Below are 19,994 nucleotides of genomic sequence, written 5' to 3' on the forward strand. Positions count from 1 at the left end.
ATGGCAAATTCTCGCAGATCATGAGTGGCAGTTTACCAATTTCCCTCAAGAGGAAAGTGTGCAACAGCATAATCTTACCGGTACTCACCTACGGGGCAGAAACGTGGAGGCTAACGAAAAGAGTTCAGCTTAAGTTAAGGACAACGCAGCGAGCCATGGAAAGAAAAATGATAGGTGTAACGTTAAGAGATCGGAAGCGGGCAGAGTGGGTGAGGGAACAAACACGGGTTAATGACATCCTAGTCGAAATCAAGAGAAAGAAATGGGCTTGGGCAGGGCATGTGATGCGAAGGCAAGATAACCGCTGGTCTTTAAGGGTAACGGAGTGGGTTCCAAGAGAAAGTAAGCGTAGCAGGGGGCGGCAGAAGGTTAGGTGGGCGGATGAGATTAAGAAGTTTGTAGGCAAAGGGTGGATGCAGCTGGCAAAGGATAGGGTTAATTGGAGAGACATGGAAGAGGCCTTTGCCGTGCAGTGGGTGTAGTAAGGCTGATGATGATGATGATGATGACTGCACTGCACACTGAAAGGCGCCATGGATACCCTTGCCGTTACGAAGTAGTTCTGGTTCTGGCACTCCTGATTGCATTCACGAATTAAAGCATTTCATAGAAAATTCGACATTCAGATGATTCGGATGTTTTTTCCACTCTCTTAAAGTCCAAATTAACGAAGTTTTACTGTAAGTGCTGGGTTTGCAAGAGAGGAGCTTGTGCTGCAAAGTGAAGCCAGTCAGAATGCCTAAATTTCCAAAATTTTTAAATGCGTCAGCAGTAAACTGCAGCTTTTGCTTATGCCGAAACTCCGCTCATCTCGGACGTTTTTGTGACTGAGTTATCCCTGTAAGAATGTATGGAAACCACTCACGCTTGGAGAGGTCCGGCCTTGGGAAAGGCAGCAGGTGGAAGGGGCGTGGTGTGACTGAGGCAGCAGCCCCAAGGCAGTCCCCACCATCCCATTCGCACTTGGAGTTGTTGCATGGCTTGTCACAATAGCCATCTTTCACCCAAGTGGTGGGGCAGCCCAGCGCACAGTCTGGCACAGGCCAAGCCAACCGCACCTGCACACAAGGACCTTCGCCGTCAACCCCAAATATCCCTAGTACGTTTAGGTAATATCCACATCTCCACAGCCAGAATGCGATGTCTGGGGCATCCATAGCTGGCACTGGACATCCGAGGGTCATCCATTACTGAATGGCTAGCGATATCTACTGTGGATATCCCAAGGATATCAGTACTTATTCTTTTAAGGATGTAAACTTGGGGCTGGTGACATGTCCTGACACAAGAAAATTCAAACAAGAAATTTTCTTTTGCAGGCTTCAAACTTCACCACATCACATTCCTACAAGTAATAAACATATTGCCTATACTGAGTCAAGTCACTTGAATATGGTGCTGATATGAAAGAATCTCAATTAAAATAATCACATAAATTCTTGTTGCCAGAGCTGATAATGCCACATGCGATGGTGTTTTTCCTTCCACATTCCCAAGAAGGCCTGCAGCCTTCCATAAGCCTAAAAATAAAAACTCCTGCCAGGCGCCGCAGTAGAGTAACCGACCTAAATGTCAATCCAATCCGTCAGAGACCAGCTGTGATGCCAGTCACACTGACGGGTGTTGCATCGTGCTTCTTTCGAATTTTGTCTCAGCTACTATGTTTGGTTTGTTTATTACGTGGTTGCTTGGCTGTGCTGCAAAAGTTTTGTGTCACCCACGCATTCGGAAAGATGCTTTCTTGTGCCTGACATCTTGCTGAGTTGGCAGCACAGATTTGTTTCGGATAAAAAAAAACAGCGTGGTCTGATCCCTAGCGAATGTAACAGTGCTTGAAAATGGCTTCGAAGGCATTGCTGTAAGATGAGTGAGGTGTATAAAAACGGATATATTCTATCGCACGACTTGGTCACACTGCAGTGCAAGCTACAAGCACAAGGCAACGGCTTCCACAAACATGTTTGCAAGCCTTGGGATCCTTAGCCATCCTGGCCATAAATTGACACAGCCCCCCTTCAGGAGCCCACCTGAACTAAACTAGTCAGAGAACAGCAAAATTCACATTGATGAGAGTCTGACATCGCACAGTACATGAGCCTCTAGAATTTCACCTGCACCGAAATTCGACCACCGCGGCAGGGATCGAACCCGTGTCTTTTGAGTGTGCAGCTGAGAGCCACAACCACTGAGCCACCATGGCAGCTGTTCTGCGGGTTTAATTCGGCTGATTGTCACAATTCTCATAAATTATTATAAATTATTTACAGAATTGCTGCACCCAAGACACATTTCGTGCAGTGAAGCTATTTTTACACTTGCTTCAGAGAAAATGCAGGTAAAAAAATTATGAATACTAATACGTACAAACTGATCTGACTAATAACTTGGGAAAGCAACAAATTAAATTTAATGCATAAAGCAAAAACCAATAAAATTAGCATCACCGCACAGCTCTATGCCTCCTGAATAAATTGATACAAAGCTCATTTCAATTGCCCAAGGCAAACCAGAGAAAAGGCCCAAAAGGCAGAGACTTTTTTTTAAAATCACGAAAGGAGATGAAGAGACGAAGACTCTGTGCACTTATCGAGTCACGGGAAATCGAGTAGTGGGAAAACGGCTGTAGCGTTGGCACAGCTCAGATGACGTCTTAAAAGGTATTGAACAAAAGGGGGGGAAATGAGCTTTCAACAAATAGCAAAATAGCAGCGATTGGGCAGCAGTTTCGGAATTATCGTATGAAGTGGAATGTCATTTCGAAGCTTGCGCTTCGTTTTTCAGCTGCACGGCTTTCAAAATATTAATTTTTTTGTGTACTTTGGCATTTCTTTAAGGATGGATATTTTGAGGAGATATAGTATAAAGTATATATAGTACAAAAAACTATTTTTCAAAAATTTAAGAGGCTTTAAGCTTGAATTTCGTTTTGTTTGATCAAGTTTTTGATCTCTTCTGCAGTTTGACGCATTATGTGGTGGCTTGGATACTGGCTGCGAGTGCGAACCAGGTCTGAAAAATCGAGCAGTCAGTTGCAGTGTGCCTGAAATTTCAGGCAAGTGTGCCTGAAATTTCAGGCACTCTTATACATTGGCTCTACGGGCTATGTCGCGGTGCCGTGAAAAAGTCCAAATAATCAAGCATGTCCGAAAAATCAGGCGTCCGAATTTTCGGTTGTCGACTGTATTAGTTGCGAATATGCACACATTCCTATGAGGTGCGTGATGGTTCCTCATAAAGTCTGAAATATTGTGCAAGCCCAAATTCAATATTGGAGTCCAAAAATCGGTCGGCTGCTGCACTCTCCCTGCGACCAGAGGAATGGCTTCCATACTGTGATGGCAAACTTGAAAAAGGCTCATATCTCTGAAAACTACACTGACCTGGTGGAGCACAAACTCTTCTCCACTACAGGCGTCACAAGCTTGGACTCCTAAACAAGATCACAGCAGCACTGGCGGCCTGTGCCAAAACCTAGATTGTACCTTGTAGCCAGCAGCATGCGTGTAGAAGTCCTCAGGCCACACTTCCTTGCCAAAGAAAACATCATCGTTGAGGTAGATGAAGCGCTGCGACAGGCCTTGGATGCGGTGCAGGTGCGTCTCAATGGCGGGTGAACTGTATGTTGGCAGGTGGCTCTTGTTAGGAAAGATCTCCTGCAAGCACACCATTTAGAACAAGGGTTCTCAAACTATTTTTTGTCTCAAAGAACCCTCAACAGCAAGACTTTCATTTGAACTAGTTGGTCGTAGCATGACGACAATCTAATTGTGCTAACCAATCATGTAGGTTCAAAACCAAGCACCATCCTTGAAGACATTACCATTTTCAGCAGTGAATCTAAGGGGCTTCTTTTCACTCAAGAAGTTCCCCACACAACAGCCTGCAGTTTCTTGACCTGAGACTTGTGTTTAAGCAGGACAGACATGTTTGTTGGTCCTGCGACCCCAGATCATGTAAAGAGCTACTGCCTTTCAGTCGTGCACATTCCAAAATAATCCAGTGTGGAATCGTTGCGACATGCTTGAATGCAGCCTTGGAAAAATCTTGTGAGCATGGGATGGCACAGAGCTTTGATGCTCAAACTAAAAGCATTCACCAAGCCGGGTACCCAAAACACCCCATCACGAGTATTTGTGAGAATCTTCTTATGAAGCGCAAGCCGACGTCAAAGGGCGATCAGGGTAAAAAAAACAAGGATAAAGAAAAACAACCCATGGTTGTGATTCCTTATATTCACCGGCTTTCGCAAAACCTGAAGCAAGTGGCCAGCAGGTATAGGATAAATGTAGTTCTTTCTGCTCCTTGAAAGATGTGGCGCGTTTGAACCCTGAACAAAGAAAGACTGGTTAGGCAGTGCAAAAAGCCTCACCAAATCCCTGCCACTGAATGCACGGCTGACGTTGTATACGTTGTGCCTCTAAGCTGCAGCCAGGAATATATCGGAAACAGGTCAGCACATTAACGAAAGATTGAGGCAGCACAAGATTGCTATAAAAAAGGGTTATGGCAGCTGCATGGCCACTCACTGCAAAAGCTGCAAATGCTGTTCCTGCTTTGAAAACACAAAATTCATTGTAAGGTAAAAAGACAGATAAGAACGTGAAATAATCGAAGCATATTACATCTAGCAGAGGGGTCATATCTGCATAAGCAAGCCATCTGTGTCGCTGTCAGAAGAAATTAGTTTTCTTAGTGGGCCATTGTCAAAGTTGTAATCATTGCTTTGGTCCTTTATGGCACATGTGCTTTTTTTTAAGTCACCCTTTTATCATTCTTGCTTGCATCTTTTGCCTGCTCATGTGGCTATTAAGTGGTTTTTCCATGAATAAACTCAGCTAGAAGTAGGCGCCGGTTCTGTCTTGTGTGTTTTGTTGGCGTCTTTTCGCACCAGTACGCTTCTGTGTAACCATGTAACCCTCAACAGCCTTCAATACATGCCAAGGAACCCCACATACTTCGTGTCTGTGCTCGCAGGCAAAAGCAAGAGTCCTAATCGGTCGGTGTTGCTTGTGAATGCCTTGTGAATGCTTTTTTTACCATTTCATTCACTTTTGCAAGTGTTTTTGATTCTCGTTTTTGGAAACCAGTTTTTTTTATTTAATGTGCATCTCTCACTCATGCTCAAACCTCCAACTCCAAGACGAGAATGCAAAAAAACTACATACTCGAGACAAACATAGCACCACTTTCAATGGCCATTTGCAGCTCCCCACTCCAGTGCGTTAGCATCCTTTTCTGTTTCAGGAGATACTGGCTTTTTGGTGCAAATGGGTTCGCCGACAGTAAAACTTCACCCCGGCACCGCCAATGCCGTTAAATTGGCCAGAAAAATGCCCCATGAGGGCCACGCTGCGGCCTACACCTTCAATCACCACAAGTGCACGCATGGCACCATCCATGGCACCAGGCCAACAACGATGAAAGTGAGCTTCATTGAGAAATGACATCACGTGTAATGTTCCAACTTCCAGTTCCTGGCCGTGCCCTGCTGGTGCGGCATGCAAGATTATTCAGCGTTGCATTAAGCTGACAATTAGGAAAATTCCACATAAAAATTTTTCTCAGTAAACATTTTTGTTTGGCTCTTCCTGCAAAGTTAAAAGTTAGCGCGTACCATGTCCAGCTGCAGAAGAGGAATTTATCAGCTAGAAAGATGGTTTTAGAAATCTTCTCACGAGTCTGTTCAAACTTGCCATGCTTTTGAAGTGAATGGCAGTGTAGTGTGGCCTCTGTGACCTGCGCCAAAAATCGCTCTCGATGCATGCACTTGACTGGCGAAATCGGCCATACTTGACTGGCGAAATCGGCCACTGATAGTGGCACCCATATTTCATTTTTTCGGTCTTTTCTACTTTAAAAAAGCTCCGATTTTGGTGTCTCTCTGTGATTAGAACGTGGTACGCTGCCGATAAGGGCCGATTTCTATTTGTCCAAAGTGTCCCTTTAACAAACCAGATAAAGCAAAACCACGTTATAGTAAACTTGGATATAGCAAAGTGAAACTGTGGTCCCATTTCACGTCCCATATATGGCTGTACATTTTTTTTTTTTTTCGGTTATAGTAAAGATTTCTTTCAAATAAAATGGCTATAGTAAAGAGGGTCTGGCCGTGGCGACGTACCTCCCACAGAATGATGACAATGCGGCACACGTGGGGCCGACATTCGGAGGTAAATGCATACCAAAGACGATAAAACGGCGCTTTTTTTTTTTTTAGATAGCTTCACCATGAAGCTCGGTAGCTGTGAGGAGAAGCAAACTTCTTGAAGTCCTTGGGGTCGTGAGGCAAAGCACGCGCACGGCTATGAACGCAGCGGGCTATGAAGGTGGGTTATGAACGCAGAAAGGAGGCGCAGGTCGCTGAAAAAAGAAAGACAGTAAAAATGCAGTGAAGGGAAGAAACGGGTGAATATTCGCAGCACGAAGCACAGGGAAGCGGCGGCAAGAAACAGAGCTGCAACGGCACTGCATGACCGGTACCGCCGCACCTCGACTGTGTCGCACATATAACTGTTGCCTCTTAAACGACTCTGAGGATGTGGAAAATGAAGCCGCGTTCAGGCTAAACTTTTGTTTTCACATCAAATCAAGCTCACATTATATTCGTAGTCGCACTGTAATCGTGGAGATGTGGTACTTCCTCAAGAGGTACACAAAATCGAAAACGTAATACTAACACGAGAAGGGTCTTGCTATAGCTGGAGAAATTAACATTAACAGTAAACACTTCTCATGCCGGCAGAAGGGCAAGCACAAATTATGCACAAGAATAGACACTGGGCAAGTTGGTATGGTGCCATTTTAAATTAACCAGCATGAAATACACGACCAAGTGGTGATTTTAGTCACCTGCCTAAAATTCTTGTCCATGGACGCTTTTTGGTTGTACAAGCTCTCAGAAATAATGATGAAATATTGTTCTCTGTCTGACAGTGCTACCTTCAGCCTTTTAGAAATCATGAGCTCAATCAGCGGATGCATGTTGATTGGCATCTGTCCTTGTCTTTCACGCTGGTTAATTTGAAGTGACAAAATGTGCCCAGGTTCGCCAGAGTTTTAAAAAAATTGGCTGATGATTACGCTTCTCGGTAACAACAGTTTTCAACGCATGTGTTGTGGTATATGAACCATAGGCGACTGCATACGGAACATGCAGTGCTGAACGAAGGCGGCTCTAGGTTTTGGCTTCAGCAATGCACAGCGCTCCGCCGCTGCTGAGCATCTCCTTGTGCGAATGGACTTTTGGCGCACGCCACTCTGAAGCCATCTCTTAGCAGGTTGCAGCCGTGGAGCCCATCTTCTGGTTGCCACTGTACCCTCCTTCTCCGCTTTCCCCCTTGCACTCTCTTTGCTATCGCCATACTTTTAGCCTCTGCTGCACTCCAGTATGCGACCAAGCTCACTGTTTTGAGAAACGTAAATGGCACAAAAACAAGTTATTTGGGACAAGAGGGCGCTTAGTCCACCTGAAACAATGAGGTCACTGCTAGGCGTAGCACACTCTCAGAAAAAAACCTTAAGAGTATGGCACGATAGCACTGATGGGTTAATGCACATAACTGCACAATTGGTCATTCTCAACTTTACATTCATATATCAGTGGAAGTCCTCATACCCCTCCTGGCACAGTGGTGCAGTGGTTAGGCGATGCGCCACTGCCCTGTGAGGGCAGATCCTCCCAGCGGTGGAGCTTGTGCGGCCCAGGCTACTCTTCCCGGGCAACCGCTTGTGACCAATTATTAATTTAACTGCCAGCTGCCACAATGGAAAGTTTTCCCACAATCCGGTGGGCTGGTTGGGATGGCACCACAAGGTCATGGGACCTGGGTGGCCCACCTAGTTTGGTGGAGTGGCCCATCACTCCGTCTGCGGTCTCCAACGGCAAAGCCAAACACGGGGATACTAATGCTCTCGCGTTAAAAGCTTTGAGTTTGTTGTGTACACAATACAAAGGACCTGAAAGGGTTAAAGCCAGCATGCGCCTACTGTACTAGCTGAGAATGCACACGCTGACAACAAAGACTCTTTGACAGACAGTTGCGCCTCTCCGCTGTTTACAGCCAATGTGAACGGTTACTGCCTAAAGCAAAGATGAGAGAGCAGTCGGGAGTGCTGCATACCTCGTGGGTGACTATGGCCACTCGGGGGCAGTCCAGGTTGAGCCAGGAGGGGATCTGGCCGTTGGTGACAATGTACACCTTCCGCACCCACGGGGCAAACCGCTCCAGAGACCGCAGAGAATACTTGAGTTCCTGAGAAGAGAATGAAATGGCTGTCGTAGCCGGCCGCTACTGTACCATCGGGTGAGGCACAGAGCCTTTCCACCCCTCCATACATTGGCTCCCCAAGAAATTCTCCAGATCATCTCCCAGAAAGCTGCTCTTTAAGGAAGCACGCAGCTTTGAAATCCCAAAAAACAGCCGAAAAATGATTTTTTTCAAAATTATTATATCTGCTGGTATTTATTTTATTCAAGTTACTCACACGCTCATTTTACATAAGAGCATTATGTGACTGGGGCAGTATACACATGAATTAAGAAAAAAGCATTAGAGCAAAACAACGATGGAAGAGAAACGTTATACGATACTTAGCAAGAGATATTCAGCAGAATACAAGTAAATTTTAAAAAGGCGTTACACAAGTTTAAAAAATGCGGCAAGATGGAAATGGAACATGATTTTTCACTTAAGTTAGCAAAGGCACAATTTAATTCATATTATACAGCAGTAAAATTGTTTTCTGGTAAAACCACATAAAAACAAGATATCAGGCGATTACAGTGCTTAACACATCTCGAAATGTGGCAGGATTCCTGCTGTTAGTAACTTTTTCAGGAGGGCTATTCCAAAGGCTTATGGCACGTGGTAAGGTAGACAAGTTAAACGCTTTAGTACGACCAAAAGTACGCGTAAAGCTGTTTTGATTGTGGAGGCGATATGACGTACGACATGGCCGTGACAAAGGCATAGTGTGACTGTGAAGACTGAAAACCATTTTATAAAATAAGCAAAGAAGTGCAACTGTACGACGTGATTTTAAAGACTCAAGTGATAGGGATAACTTGATGTTAGTGATGCTGGAATGACGGTTATAATCCCGAGCGATGAAGCATGCGGCACGGTTCTGTATGGATTCGAGGCTACGTGTTAGATATACTTGGTGAGGTGACTAGATGGGCGATGCAAATTTAAGTTGCGGACGTACAAAGGTCTGGTAAGCCAGTTTTTGAGTGTCAGATGGTGCTCTATAAAGATTATGTTTGCCTTGTATTTTATGTCGTCGCAAAGTTTCATTGCTGTAGTAGTCTATAAAAAATGTTTTGCAAACGATGGTGGCCGAGCATTGCCCTTGGGACAATGGGCATTTTCCTCCTTTACAGTTTTCTGCCTAGACACTCACCTTGCAGAGCAGATTTCCTCATGACTGTTCTATCTGCTCTGCCCCTGTTTGTTTTGTTGCTCCCCTAGGACCCTACTGCAGGCCAAAGCAATCTTTGTTTCTCAAATTTGTGAAATTTAAATTTCTTGCCTCATTCCGGATATGCAAATCAACTTGTGCATCACAATAATTTGAAACCAGAATTTGTGCTTTGCGAAAAAAAAAAAATATTCTAAGAATGTCTTGACCTGTAGCATGTCAGTAGGAACACAGTGCATGTTTATCCAGCCTTCTGCCTTATTTTATTAACTCTGCAGCCTTTTGAGAAAAATCAGAGGAGAATATATATATATATATATATATATAAGAAAACATTTTCTGGAGATATAACAGAAATTTTTATAAAATTTATAAAACAGAATATAAAATTATTTCAAATATTTCAAACAAATTTCATGTAAATACATTGAGAAATAAAAAATGCTTGATGAAAGCCATGTCCCCAGTTACGAAGACATTGAGGACAATTTCGTCCCATTATTATTGAGTGTAAAAATAAAATGCTTGGCTCTTTGTGCCTAAGATGATGACAATGACTGCTCTACAGGAAGAGACACACTTCTTGGTGAAAAAACTAGATTTACAAGTGACACATTCTTATTTTCTCGCCAAGTGTGTCTCTGACCACTGTGGCCCCCCTTCTGGAGGCCAAATGCAAAGGTGCCAATGTGCTGATGTCAGTGCACTGCACCTCTTTATTCGCTCAGTCCTTCCTTTATCCCTTCCCTTACTTCAGGGTTCAGGTGTCCCCCAAGAGGTGAGACAGATACTGCACCATTTCCTTTCCCCAAAAACCAATTTATAATTTATTTTCAAAGGACTCATTTTTTTCCACCCACTGGACTCAAACTGGAGGCCAAAAACGATTTCTTGATCCCCATTAGAAAGACTACTACATGGAGAATATTGATGGATTATGAGGGAATTTTTAAGTACCCTAAATTAGACCTGTTGCTAAATGAATTATTTAATGAAGATGTCCTCAGAGAGCCCACGAATGCTGCAGATTTTAGAGCGCACGATTTTGAAAAGGGAGTTCAGATTATAACCCTAGTCACCTGGCAGTACATGTGCAATCAAGCATCCGTAAATGAAACAAACGCTCCTACTCTGCCAAGTGTCAAGTCAGACAGTTATCCAAACCCTAGCAAGCACTGCAAGTCAGTTAATTCTTTGTTGTGACTAAGGGTGAGAAAACACGAAAGCAATCATACCTACAGGCACAGTGACTGTGCCCCAGCGAAATGTTAGGAATATAATTACACAAGGAAAAACAGAATGAAAGGCGGGAGAGGTAGGAAGAAGTGATGCATGACAGAGCCATCACTTTTTTTTCCCATTCCGTCAAATTTATTTCTCACGCTGTTTTCCCCCTGTAGTCTTGAACCAACTGGCCCTGTCAACTTCCTTATTGCGATTTATCGTTGCCACCATCAGCCAGGTCATGTCCTGCGCAGGAGAAACTCTTGACCCATTGATTTCCAGTGAGCTCTGCCTTGCTCGAGCTGTCCCCATCCCAACATATTTCCTAATCTCATGCCTCTCTGCCTGCTTTTTGTGCTGCCACTGGCTACGTTTTCTTTTTCTTCAGATACATTCTGTTGCCCACACAGGCCAGATGGTTGCTGTTTTTTGAGCTACATGCTTCGCCAAAGTCCATTTCCTCTTCTTGATTGCAGTTAGCGCGTAATTAACTCTTGAGTGCATCCTCTAATGAATATCTCTGTCTTAGCATCGCCCCTATCACTTTCTTTTCAATAGCCCACTGCATTGTTTTCAGCCTAATCTAAAGGAGAGACGCGGGTCTTAAAATGAAAATTTTTATTATCAGAGATGCCATGATGAAATGAAGTGTGTATATATATTTCTTCCAGCTGTTTTCAAAAAATATAATCAGCTTCAGTATGTCTCCATTAGTTCCCATATAAGGGGTAAATAAATGAAGCCTAATTACGTAATCTTTAATGGGTCATTAAGAAACTTTCCCGCAATATTCTTTGGTTCCGAGTGAAATGGAGCTGTAGCCAAAACCTGCCATATGGAGCTATGGTATTTATACTGTTTTTGAGGTATACATATCACATAAAATTTCATTTCATAATTAAATTTCATAATTATGGTGCTTCACCATAATTATTAAATATAATTAGAAGACATTGTTCATCAAATTTGATATGCTCGACTCAGCCATAAAGTAGCATAGCTCCATAGTTTAGTTCTTTCTGAAATCATTGGTATAAGATTAAAAATTGCACCACAAAAGCATAACAAAAATGTCCGTAGGGCTAGTCATGTTGGCAAAAAACACAAAGCTGAGAAAATCACATTTTAAGTGCGCATGACAGCTATTTGGAGGCCCTTGGAGAGGCCTCAGAAAACAGCAGAATGAGAATGTTCAGAGAATTCACAACAGTGAGTAATATCGAGTGTAGGGAAGAGCGTCAGCTTTCAAACACGACTAAGATGACGGCCATTGGGTACATGGTTACAGGAAGCAACAGGCGCGAAATACTACCGCATTTTGCTTCGAAAACGCCATTTCGGCACATTGAAGGCTTCGAATATATCCGTTTTTTAGTAATTGAAGGTTGAGCTAGACCTTGAGACTTTATAGGTAGATACTTTAGGGCACACTGAACCTAAATATGCCATTTTTGAAAAGTTTAAATGTTCACAACTTTTTTTGCCATTTCAAGACCCGCATCTCCCCATTAAACCATCTGTTACGTTCCAAGCTTCAGCCCCAAAGGTAAGCACTTGCAGGACACAAATGCCATCGGTTCAGGGCAAGAGTGAAGAAACACGACTGTTAAGGCAGTTGGCTGAGAACGAAAAGCATTTATTTACTACCAAGAGGTTCTGGTGCATGTGCACTTACCCGTTGGCACCAGTCACCATCTGACTGACATTACTTCGCACCTATTACATGCTTTTTGCTTTGGGAATGTGAGTCGGACACTACTGATAAGTTGAGTGCGCCAGCCAAATACACGTAAATTGATCCTGATGCTTCCGGCTATTTGTTTCGCGATCACTACTTGGCCTAGGTAGATGCCCTCCACTACAACTTGAAAATTTTACCACCTGACATAAACTGTTACCGCCTTCCGACAGGCTATTGTACATTACCCAGTTTTTGAACTAGAAATTAGAAAAAAAGTATGTTATACTTTTTTTTTAATTCGTGTACAGGCCACACCTTCAAAATACACACCTGAATGAAAAAAAAGTGCCGCCCTTATACAAGTTTATATGGTAATTATTAATCCTATTGTCCACTTTGGTCTGCTTAGGCTTTTAAAGAGCAACTGCTATTACTGCGGCTGAAATATTTTAATGAAGCTTCTGCGTTATTGGACTATACTACCCCAGGTAGTATACGCCCCCACACTCCATGGTGGAAATTAATAAAACACAATGCCCTGAGCAAAATCCTGACAACTCCTTTCATGTTTAAGCATCAAAATGCACTCTCCTGCCTCACCATTAAGGAAACAGAAAATAAGTAGTACAAATTAACACTATCTCAAGGTGTCATTGAGAGAAACTGCTATTCTATAATTTCTTTTTTGTGTGTGAAACTTTTGATGAACAATGTGTAAACAACGTGTTCGAGATCCTTTCTTTGCCTAATCATCGTTGAATACCTTTGCTCTCATGCTTACTGTCTTCCTTCTCTTCCGATATATTCCTTCAATATATATATATGCCATATTTACTCGTGTAATCTGTGCACATATAAACTACCTATTACCGGGGTTTATAAAAAAAAAGGAGCCTTTACTCACTTATTTTGGTACTGCGCGTTATGACCTTTGTAGCTTTTTGGGGCACGTCTGCGAGATTTTTGCGTATGTTATGCGCCCCCTTTTGAAGCCCTAATTTAAAGAAAAAAATTGTGCAAATTACGCGAGTAAATACAGTACATAAAGTAGCGGTGTGCGAATATTCTAATCAAATATGTTTAATATTCCATTCATATTTCAAGAAATTGACATTTGAGAATTTCCCAATATTAAAAAATTCCTGAACACTCACCAGTGATTGTATGCCACTCTGACTTTCATAAATTCGACTGCGGCAAACCACAATACCTGGGAAAATTATGCAATGACAGAGTTTGAAGTTCCGAAAAAACAATACAAGGGTCCTCTTCCCTTCCGTCCTTGTCGTTTATTGCATGGAGCAATCGCATTCCGATGCCGCTATGCTTGACCTCGCATGAAATTCCGCAAGTGAGCTCTTTACCACATATCACATGTGCTATGAACAAGACGGCCGAACGACCCACTTCGAAAAAGCGCAGCGCAAAAGCGGACTTTTTTTTATCCTTCCGTGATGCTTTGCACACTCAATGCCCACATCCGTGGAATGCATCCTGTCGCCTTCAGAACTGTCCGAGAGTGATCTCTGCCATCCCGTTTTGGTCAACTACGCTAAGCGGGAAAGCGTACTTGTAGAATTGTGCTTGAGCCTCCCGAAGGGGTGCATCGAGGTGTCACAACAGGGAAAGCAACCCTGTAAAAATCTTGCCTATTGCATTGCACTTTGTAACCGTGCACCTCTCAAGTGGGCGTAATGGCAGTCATGACATTCGGAGGGCCCCTGTCGCGAGGCCAAAAAATAGCCTGGCTGCATAGTTTTGGTTTCTGAGCTTCACCACTCGCACGCGGCAACAGCAGCTGTTGGTCCGCGCATTCGCTAGTCCAATCCCAGCTCCGCGCCGCTTTCGGACGTCGACTGGCATGTCGCTAGTCAATTTTTTTTTTTGGAAGCAGTCTCGCCGTTCCGACAACAAGTATGTTCCCCATCGCTTGTGTTCGCGTACGCCAAAATTTGGTGCTCATCACGGGCTTACAGACATTTGCGCGATGCAGTCGCCGCATAAGGGCTTGCCACATTTTCGCATTCTCGGAAGTTTTTTAATTTTTGGGGACCGTGGGGGACTTGATAAATCGACCTTCAAATAACCCGGGCATTTCTTTCAGTCCCTTGAACTTCAAATTAACAAGGTTTTGCTAGCCATCAGGTTATTTTCTGTTGGCAGTACTGCCAATTTGTGGATTTCATTTTGCAAGACCACATTACATGTTGGCTACTGTTATGCTGTCTAATCAAGCAGTGCACATTCTGTGCACATAATTTTTTTATATGGTGCTGAGGCAGTCTAGTTTTGTTTACTTCAGTTGCAAAGACCATACACTCAATTCGATATTCGAAGCCTTTTTTTTTCACATTCATATTTGATTTGTATTCAAAAATTTCAATATTCGCACCCCTAATATAAAGTAAGCACGAAACTTTTGTCACAAGAACTACATAGCAAAAAGCCTTCATCATACCTAGTCCTCTTCCCTGTTTTCATGCCCATCGAGCAAAATGCACCAAGAGTTGCTTCATAAGCAACAGCTTACATCATTGTCAGCAAAACGGCTTGCCACCAGGTCCTCATTTTCCTGCAAGAAGCGAGATAAAGATTTGACAAATAAAACAGAGAGGTACTTGAGTGCAAAACAATATCAGTCCAAACCCTTTCAAGCCGCTCTGGGCAAAGAAGTGTGAGACTTACGGAGAGGGGATCGATGACAAGTGACACACGGCTGATGGAAACCAGCCGTGCCTTGAGCAACACATTCACTTTGGAGATTGTCTCCGTGGCCGATTTCCCAGAGGTCACCACCAGCGCCAGGCTCTCGTCCTCATACATGTAGACCTGCATAAGCGCGAGTGTCCTTCAACAACGGTCTTGCCAGGCCCCTGAACCTGGAGTTACGTGAAAATGAGCTAGACAACTGCCAAAGTATTTGACCACAGGGTTCAACATGGTTCCACAAGGCCCTTATTACACTTTTGCATAGAATGAGTTGGCAGAGTTTATGGAAAGTGACTGTACTATATCGAATTCGCACTGCCTCAGCTCCCACTCCTGCCTGGATGCATAGGATCGACTTCGCTATGTTCTTTATGTGGTGTGTGCGGGGATATCGAACATTATATTATGTACTGCCCAGTATACAACCCGGCAAGGTATGTGACGTTCGCTTCCTTCAAGAAGACAGGAACCCTTCACATTACAGTTCAGGACATTGTCTACCCAAGTGGAAACCAGACATGCAGAAAGGAGGCTGCACGCCTTCTTTTAACATTTCTGCAGGACACGGATCTTGATTCTAAATGGCGACGGCAGGAACGGACTATGGTGACTGAATGTGTGTGCAGATGGTTTCTTCTGGAGTGGACTACGTTACACTGTGAGTGAATGTGTGGATGGAATGTGCACTGCAATGGACGATGTTCTACTGTGACTGAATATGTGCATAGATGGTGACTTCTGGAGTGGACTGTGGTGTGGATTGAATGTGTGCATAGCTGGTGACTGCGGGAGAGAATATGTGCTATCATAAGAGACTGTGCGCATAGCGGGGTAGATCCAACAGGTTTTAGGACATTATATTAACATAGAAGGGACGCTACGGCTAAGCAATTGCCGGCAGATAAAGCAAGGCTAATCCCACCTGTAGCATTCAACACCTCAACTCAACTTTATGGAAAGTGAGCTTAATCCAATAAAATATAAGAACTTAGTCATAGATCGTCTTTATCACAAGTTACAATCTTGATACGTTGCATGTTCATTCTCATTTGCTTCTTATGCATTTTTTATATATATTATCAGTGTTGCATATTGCTCACTTAGCTAGGATTTTGTTCACATTTTTTTTCTTTCATTGCTTTTGCGTCAAATGACCACAGTGTAGTACACTCAAGATGTTTTTTCCTCCCCTTCCGACCTAGCCCACACAACTATGTGGGTACATGAAAAGAATAATTTCTTTGAACCCCATGTTTGTGAGGGCTTAGGAAATAAGTGTATTATACTAGTTCAGGAAGCGCCCTCTCACTGCTCCACCAGAATGGCAAATACATTTAAACCCAGTGAGTGTTCAAGGAACACAGCATGCTGCGAGACGTTTACTCGTGTTTGACCATGTGAAGGCACTACAATGACCATGTGAAGGCACTACCAAAGCCCAGGATTCCTATCAGCTGTGGCAACATTTTCATCAATTTGTGTTGGTTTATTCTCCCAAGTAAGGATTTTATTTTCTTGTGTTTTAATGCTACAAGTTATGCCAAGTGATCTTGGAAAGCATTAAGTGAAGAAAAAATAACTTGTCACTTAGTTTATTTATGGGCTAGAAAGGGTTATATATGCCCTGCCTAGAGGCCTTTCAGAGTTCGTACATGATGATGGTGATGATTAAATTAAACATACCCGTATAACCTTACATCTGCAAGCCACTTGGTTTGACTAAATCTCAGCTTTCTAGTGTTATAATATCAATGCTTAGTATGGCATGACTCAGAATCGGCTCTAAGCTACCTTGCCCAGCCAAGCTAATCACGTAGTAGGGTCAGGTCTGACAACATGCCAGTGCTCTTGAGAGTGGTGTTCTGGAACTTTGATCAATAAGAGATGCATAACTTGTGCACCATACAATAGCATCAGCAAGTGGGAAATTTCAAATAGCTGAAAGTACAGCTAGAATCAAGTGCATTCAAATGGCAAGCAGGTTGGACCGCTGCTCAGCTAGTAAATTACCGTATGTAACATACCAAAGTCCTGGGTTTAGATCTCAGTGGCAGAATGTGGTCTTTTCCTTCTTCTGCTTTCCAACCAATTACTACTCTACTAATTTCCAACTGGCCAACACCCCAAAATTAAAAAAGAAACTCTTGTGTGGCTAGCTTCCTTCGTATTCAGTTCCCTAAGTTGGATTACCATGCAGAAAATAAAATTTCACTGTTTGTAAAGTCCTGTGAGCAAACAAGACCCGATCCCAAATCACTGACCTTGACGATGCCATCCTGCACGGCATACGACAGCTTTTCGGAAACTTGGCTGCCGCTCACTCCAGGGGAGATCCCAGAGACCATAAGCATGTCGTCCAGAAGCACAGTGTTGCTGGCCGCAGTGTCAGCCGTCACGAATGTCATGCCCACCGACACATTCTTTCCAGAGACGACAGTGTGGCCAATCTCAGCAGCCTCTTTGGCTGACACAGAGAGTGCAAAGCAAGTTTGAAATGAAAATTAACTCCAAGCCACTTTGCTGTCCTGAGCCAGATGAGCCTCAGAAAACTTTGTTGAGATTTATGGGGAGCAACAGAGTATATGGTTTACGAAAAGAAAAGCTTCAATTCAAGTAGAAAGAGAAGCCGTTTTTTTTCTCTATCACGATCAGTGATACATGTAACAACACAGCAGAGGGCAGATAACTTAACAACACGGCAAGGCACCTCATTTATTTCCCTTCCCACACCTGCCCACATCCTGATCTTGCAAAAATTACGGGTTCTTGATGCAAAGGACCTTTAGTAAAAATCACATGACCGAATGGATGTCAACATTATGAACCTGGTGAGAACATTTGGCATAGGGGACTCAATGCTGCTCAGGTCTAATAACGCCCCACTCAAGCGATGCAGGCTGCTTGGCTGGCCATACTGCCAATGCATGGAGTCACAAAAGTGAATCATTTCATCCTTTGCGCTAAACATGCGACGCAGAGAGCAAAAAAGTGGCCAAGCTGTGGCTTTCATAGTAGCCAGTGGCCAATTCCATTGCACCCCTTAGCACGGCTTCAACGCAAAATAGCTAGATTCGGAGATCCTCACAGTAGTGGAGGTTGGCAGCATACGAGGAAGTTTGTCCATATAGTGTGCTTGGGGATGAAATTTAGATGTACCAAAGACAATACACCCTGCATGCCCGACAATAACAGCTTGCAACAACCAAAACAAAACAAGGCCACTGCTACCTGCAACAGCCTCGTTGTTGAGAGGGACAGTACTCTCATGTCATCATTCTGGCACTTGATGTGCCTTAAACTACACTTCTGAAGAAAACTATAATGAAACATAAAATTACTTTTAGCACACACTAATATCATGATGGCGAGCAACAAACTGCAAGCAGCTTTTCGTAACAAAGCTTTACAACCAGGAACACCTTTGTGCACGACAGTTTAGTTTGAATAACACATTTCACACCATGAAGGGTTCCAAATAGAGGAGTATGCATATTCGAAATTCGAATATGAATCAAATATGCTTGTTATTCAGTTCATATTCGACTCAAGAAATTAATCGTTCGGGAATTCCCAAATATTTGATAGCAATCTAATACCACGCCAAATTTCATTATTAAACCAAGGCAAAACCACAATATCTGAGCAAATAATCCAAAGATCAAGTATAAAGTGTCAGAAAAACAGTACAAAGGTGTCCTCCTCACTTTGTCCCTACCACACCTATAGAGCACTGTTATCCTGCCAACGACAGATGCGAGTGCCAATTTCAAATGCTTCTGTACTGTTCTTGAAGATGCTGCACCATCTGTCTTCCAGTGAGAAAAGCTGGACCTTAATATGACTTTTTTCTGCATGGCACCGATTTCTAAACCGCTTGCGAAAACTGCAGAGCACGTAAGTTGAGAATGGCCACCTCGGCCAGCGTGACACGCACCCTAAGACATGCAAGTCTCGTGATTCAGCTGTGTCGACGATTGATTTGTCGACAATCTAGGTAGCAATGACTCCGAGGATGCTGCCTCATTATACTCATTATAGCTTTAGTCCAATGGGCATAGAAGACTGGGGGACCAGCCCAGAATACTCAGCTGTCGTTTTGAAAATGGTGTTGACGTTACCAATGCTATTCGTCAATTTGTCGGGTTTCCACACCTTTTGGGCAGGAACTCATACCGCCTGCACTGCGAATGGTTCGCCTGACTGTTGCGTTCAATAGCATGCCCAACTATAGGGCCTATAGTGATTGTTTTCTAGCTGGAAAACTGCATGAGCTAGAACTTTTTCCTCTCAGAATATCAGTTCTATACTTCAAAGTTTCTCTGAAACTTTTTAAAATTTTCTTGGGTACAAGCATACTGTTCCAAGTTTTGTTTAAATTTTATCTAAAAACCTTAATTCAACAAATAAAATTTGAAATTAAGACATAAAACCCTTTAACAAAAATTATGTTATTAAAAAGAACATTTAACTCCCTTCATTTTCATGTACTACAACCTTTATCTGTAAAGTTTCGAGACTGATTTATAGTTTCTTCTCTAGAAATAATTCCCAAAAACAAACGTTAGTGCATATGTGTAGCGCCATCTTTTCGGGCTATCCTGAGCTATTTATGTTAATTGCTGTGGCAGCCGCTAGATGGCACTACATGTAAAAAAAAAATACGTTTTCACTAGTTGTCTGCGCATTCTACTGTGAGTGAATGTGGAGAGATGGACGTCCACTACAAACAGCGTGTAAAAATAAAATTCTGTGAAGCTGAGTGTGGCAAGACAGCCACACAGACGTATGAGCTCCTTCGTGACGCTTACGACAAAGAGACATTATCGTGGGAGCGAGTTTCCGAGTGGCACAAGAGGTTCGTTTTGGGGAGAACGTCGGTGGAAGATGACACAAGGCAGGGGCGCCCTTCAACCTCACGGAATAAAAAAAACCCGCCTCGGATCAGGGAAATCATACAGCA

General features: G+C 43.2%; 1 protein-coding gene across 2 annotated transcripts in view; it reads right to left on the reverse strand.

The window, feature by feature from the left end:
• Nucleotides 1–19,994, reverse strand: part of LOC144115874 (N-acetylglucosamine-1-phosphotransferase subunits alpha/beta-like) — an 83,581-nt gene that overhangs the window by 57,065 nt on the left and 6,522 nt on the right. For both annotated transcript variants that reach the window (XM_077650467.1, XM_077650466.1), the window contains exons 5-10: nucleotides 17,296–17,498; nucleotides 15,011–15,154; nucleotides 14,856–14,897; nucleotides 8,121–8,252; nucleotides 3,483–3,653; nucleotides 866–1,058 (exon numbers count right to left, since the gene is read on the reverse strand). In XM_077650467.1, the coding sequence (XP_077506593.1) occupies nucleotides 866–1,058; nucleotides 3,483–3,653; nucleotides 8,121–8,252; nucleotides 14,856–14,897; nucleotides 15,011–15,154; nucleotides 17,296–17,498 (885 nt within the window). The remainder of the gene's footprint in view (nucleotides 1–865; nucleotides 1,059–3,482; nucleotides 3,654–8,120; nucleotides 8,253–14,855; nucleotides 14,898–15,010; nucleotides 15,155–17,295; nucleotides 17,499–19,994) is intronic.

Source organism: Amblyomma americanum, chromosome 1 (genome assembly GCF_052857255.1).
Source record: "Amblyomma americanum isolate KBUSLIRL-KWMA chromosome 1, ASM5285725v1, whole genome shotgun sequence".
Classification (NCBI taxonomy): Eukaryota; Metazoa; Arthropoda; class Arachnida; order Ixodida; family Ixodidae; genus Amblyomma; species Amblyomma americanum.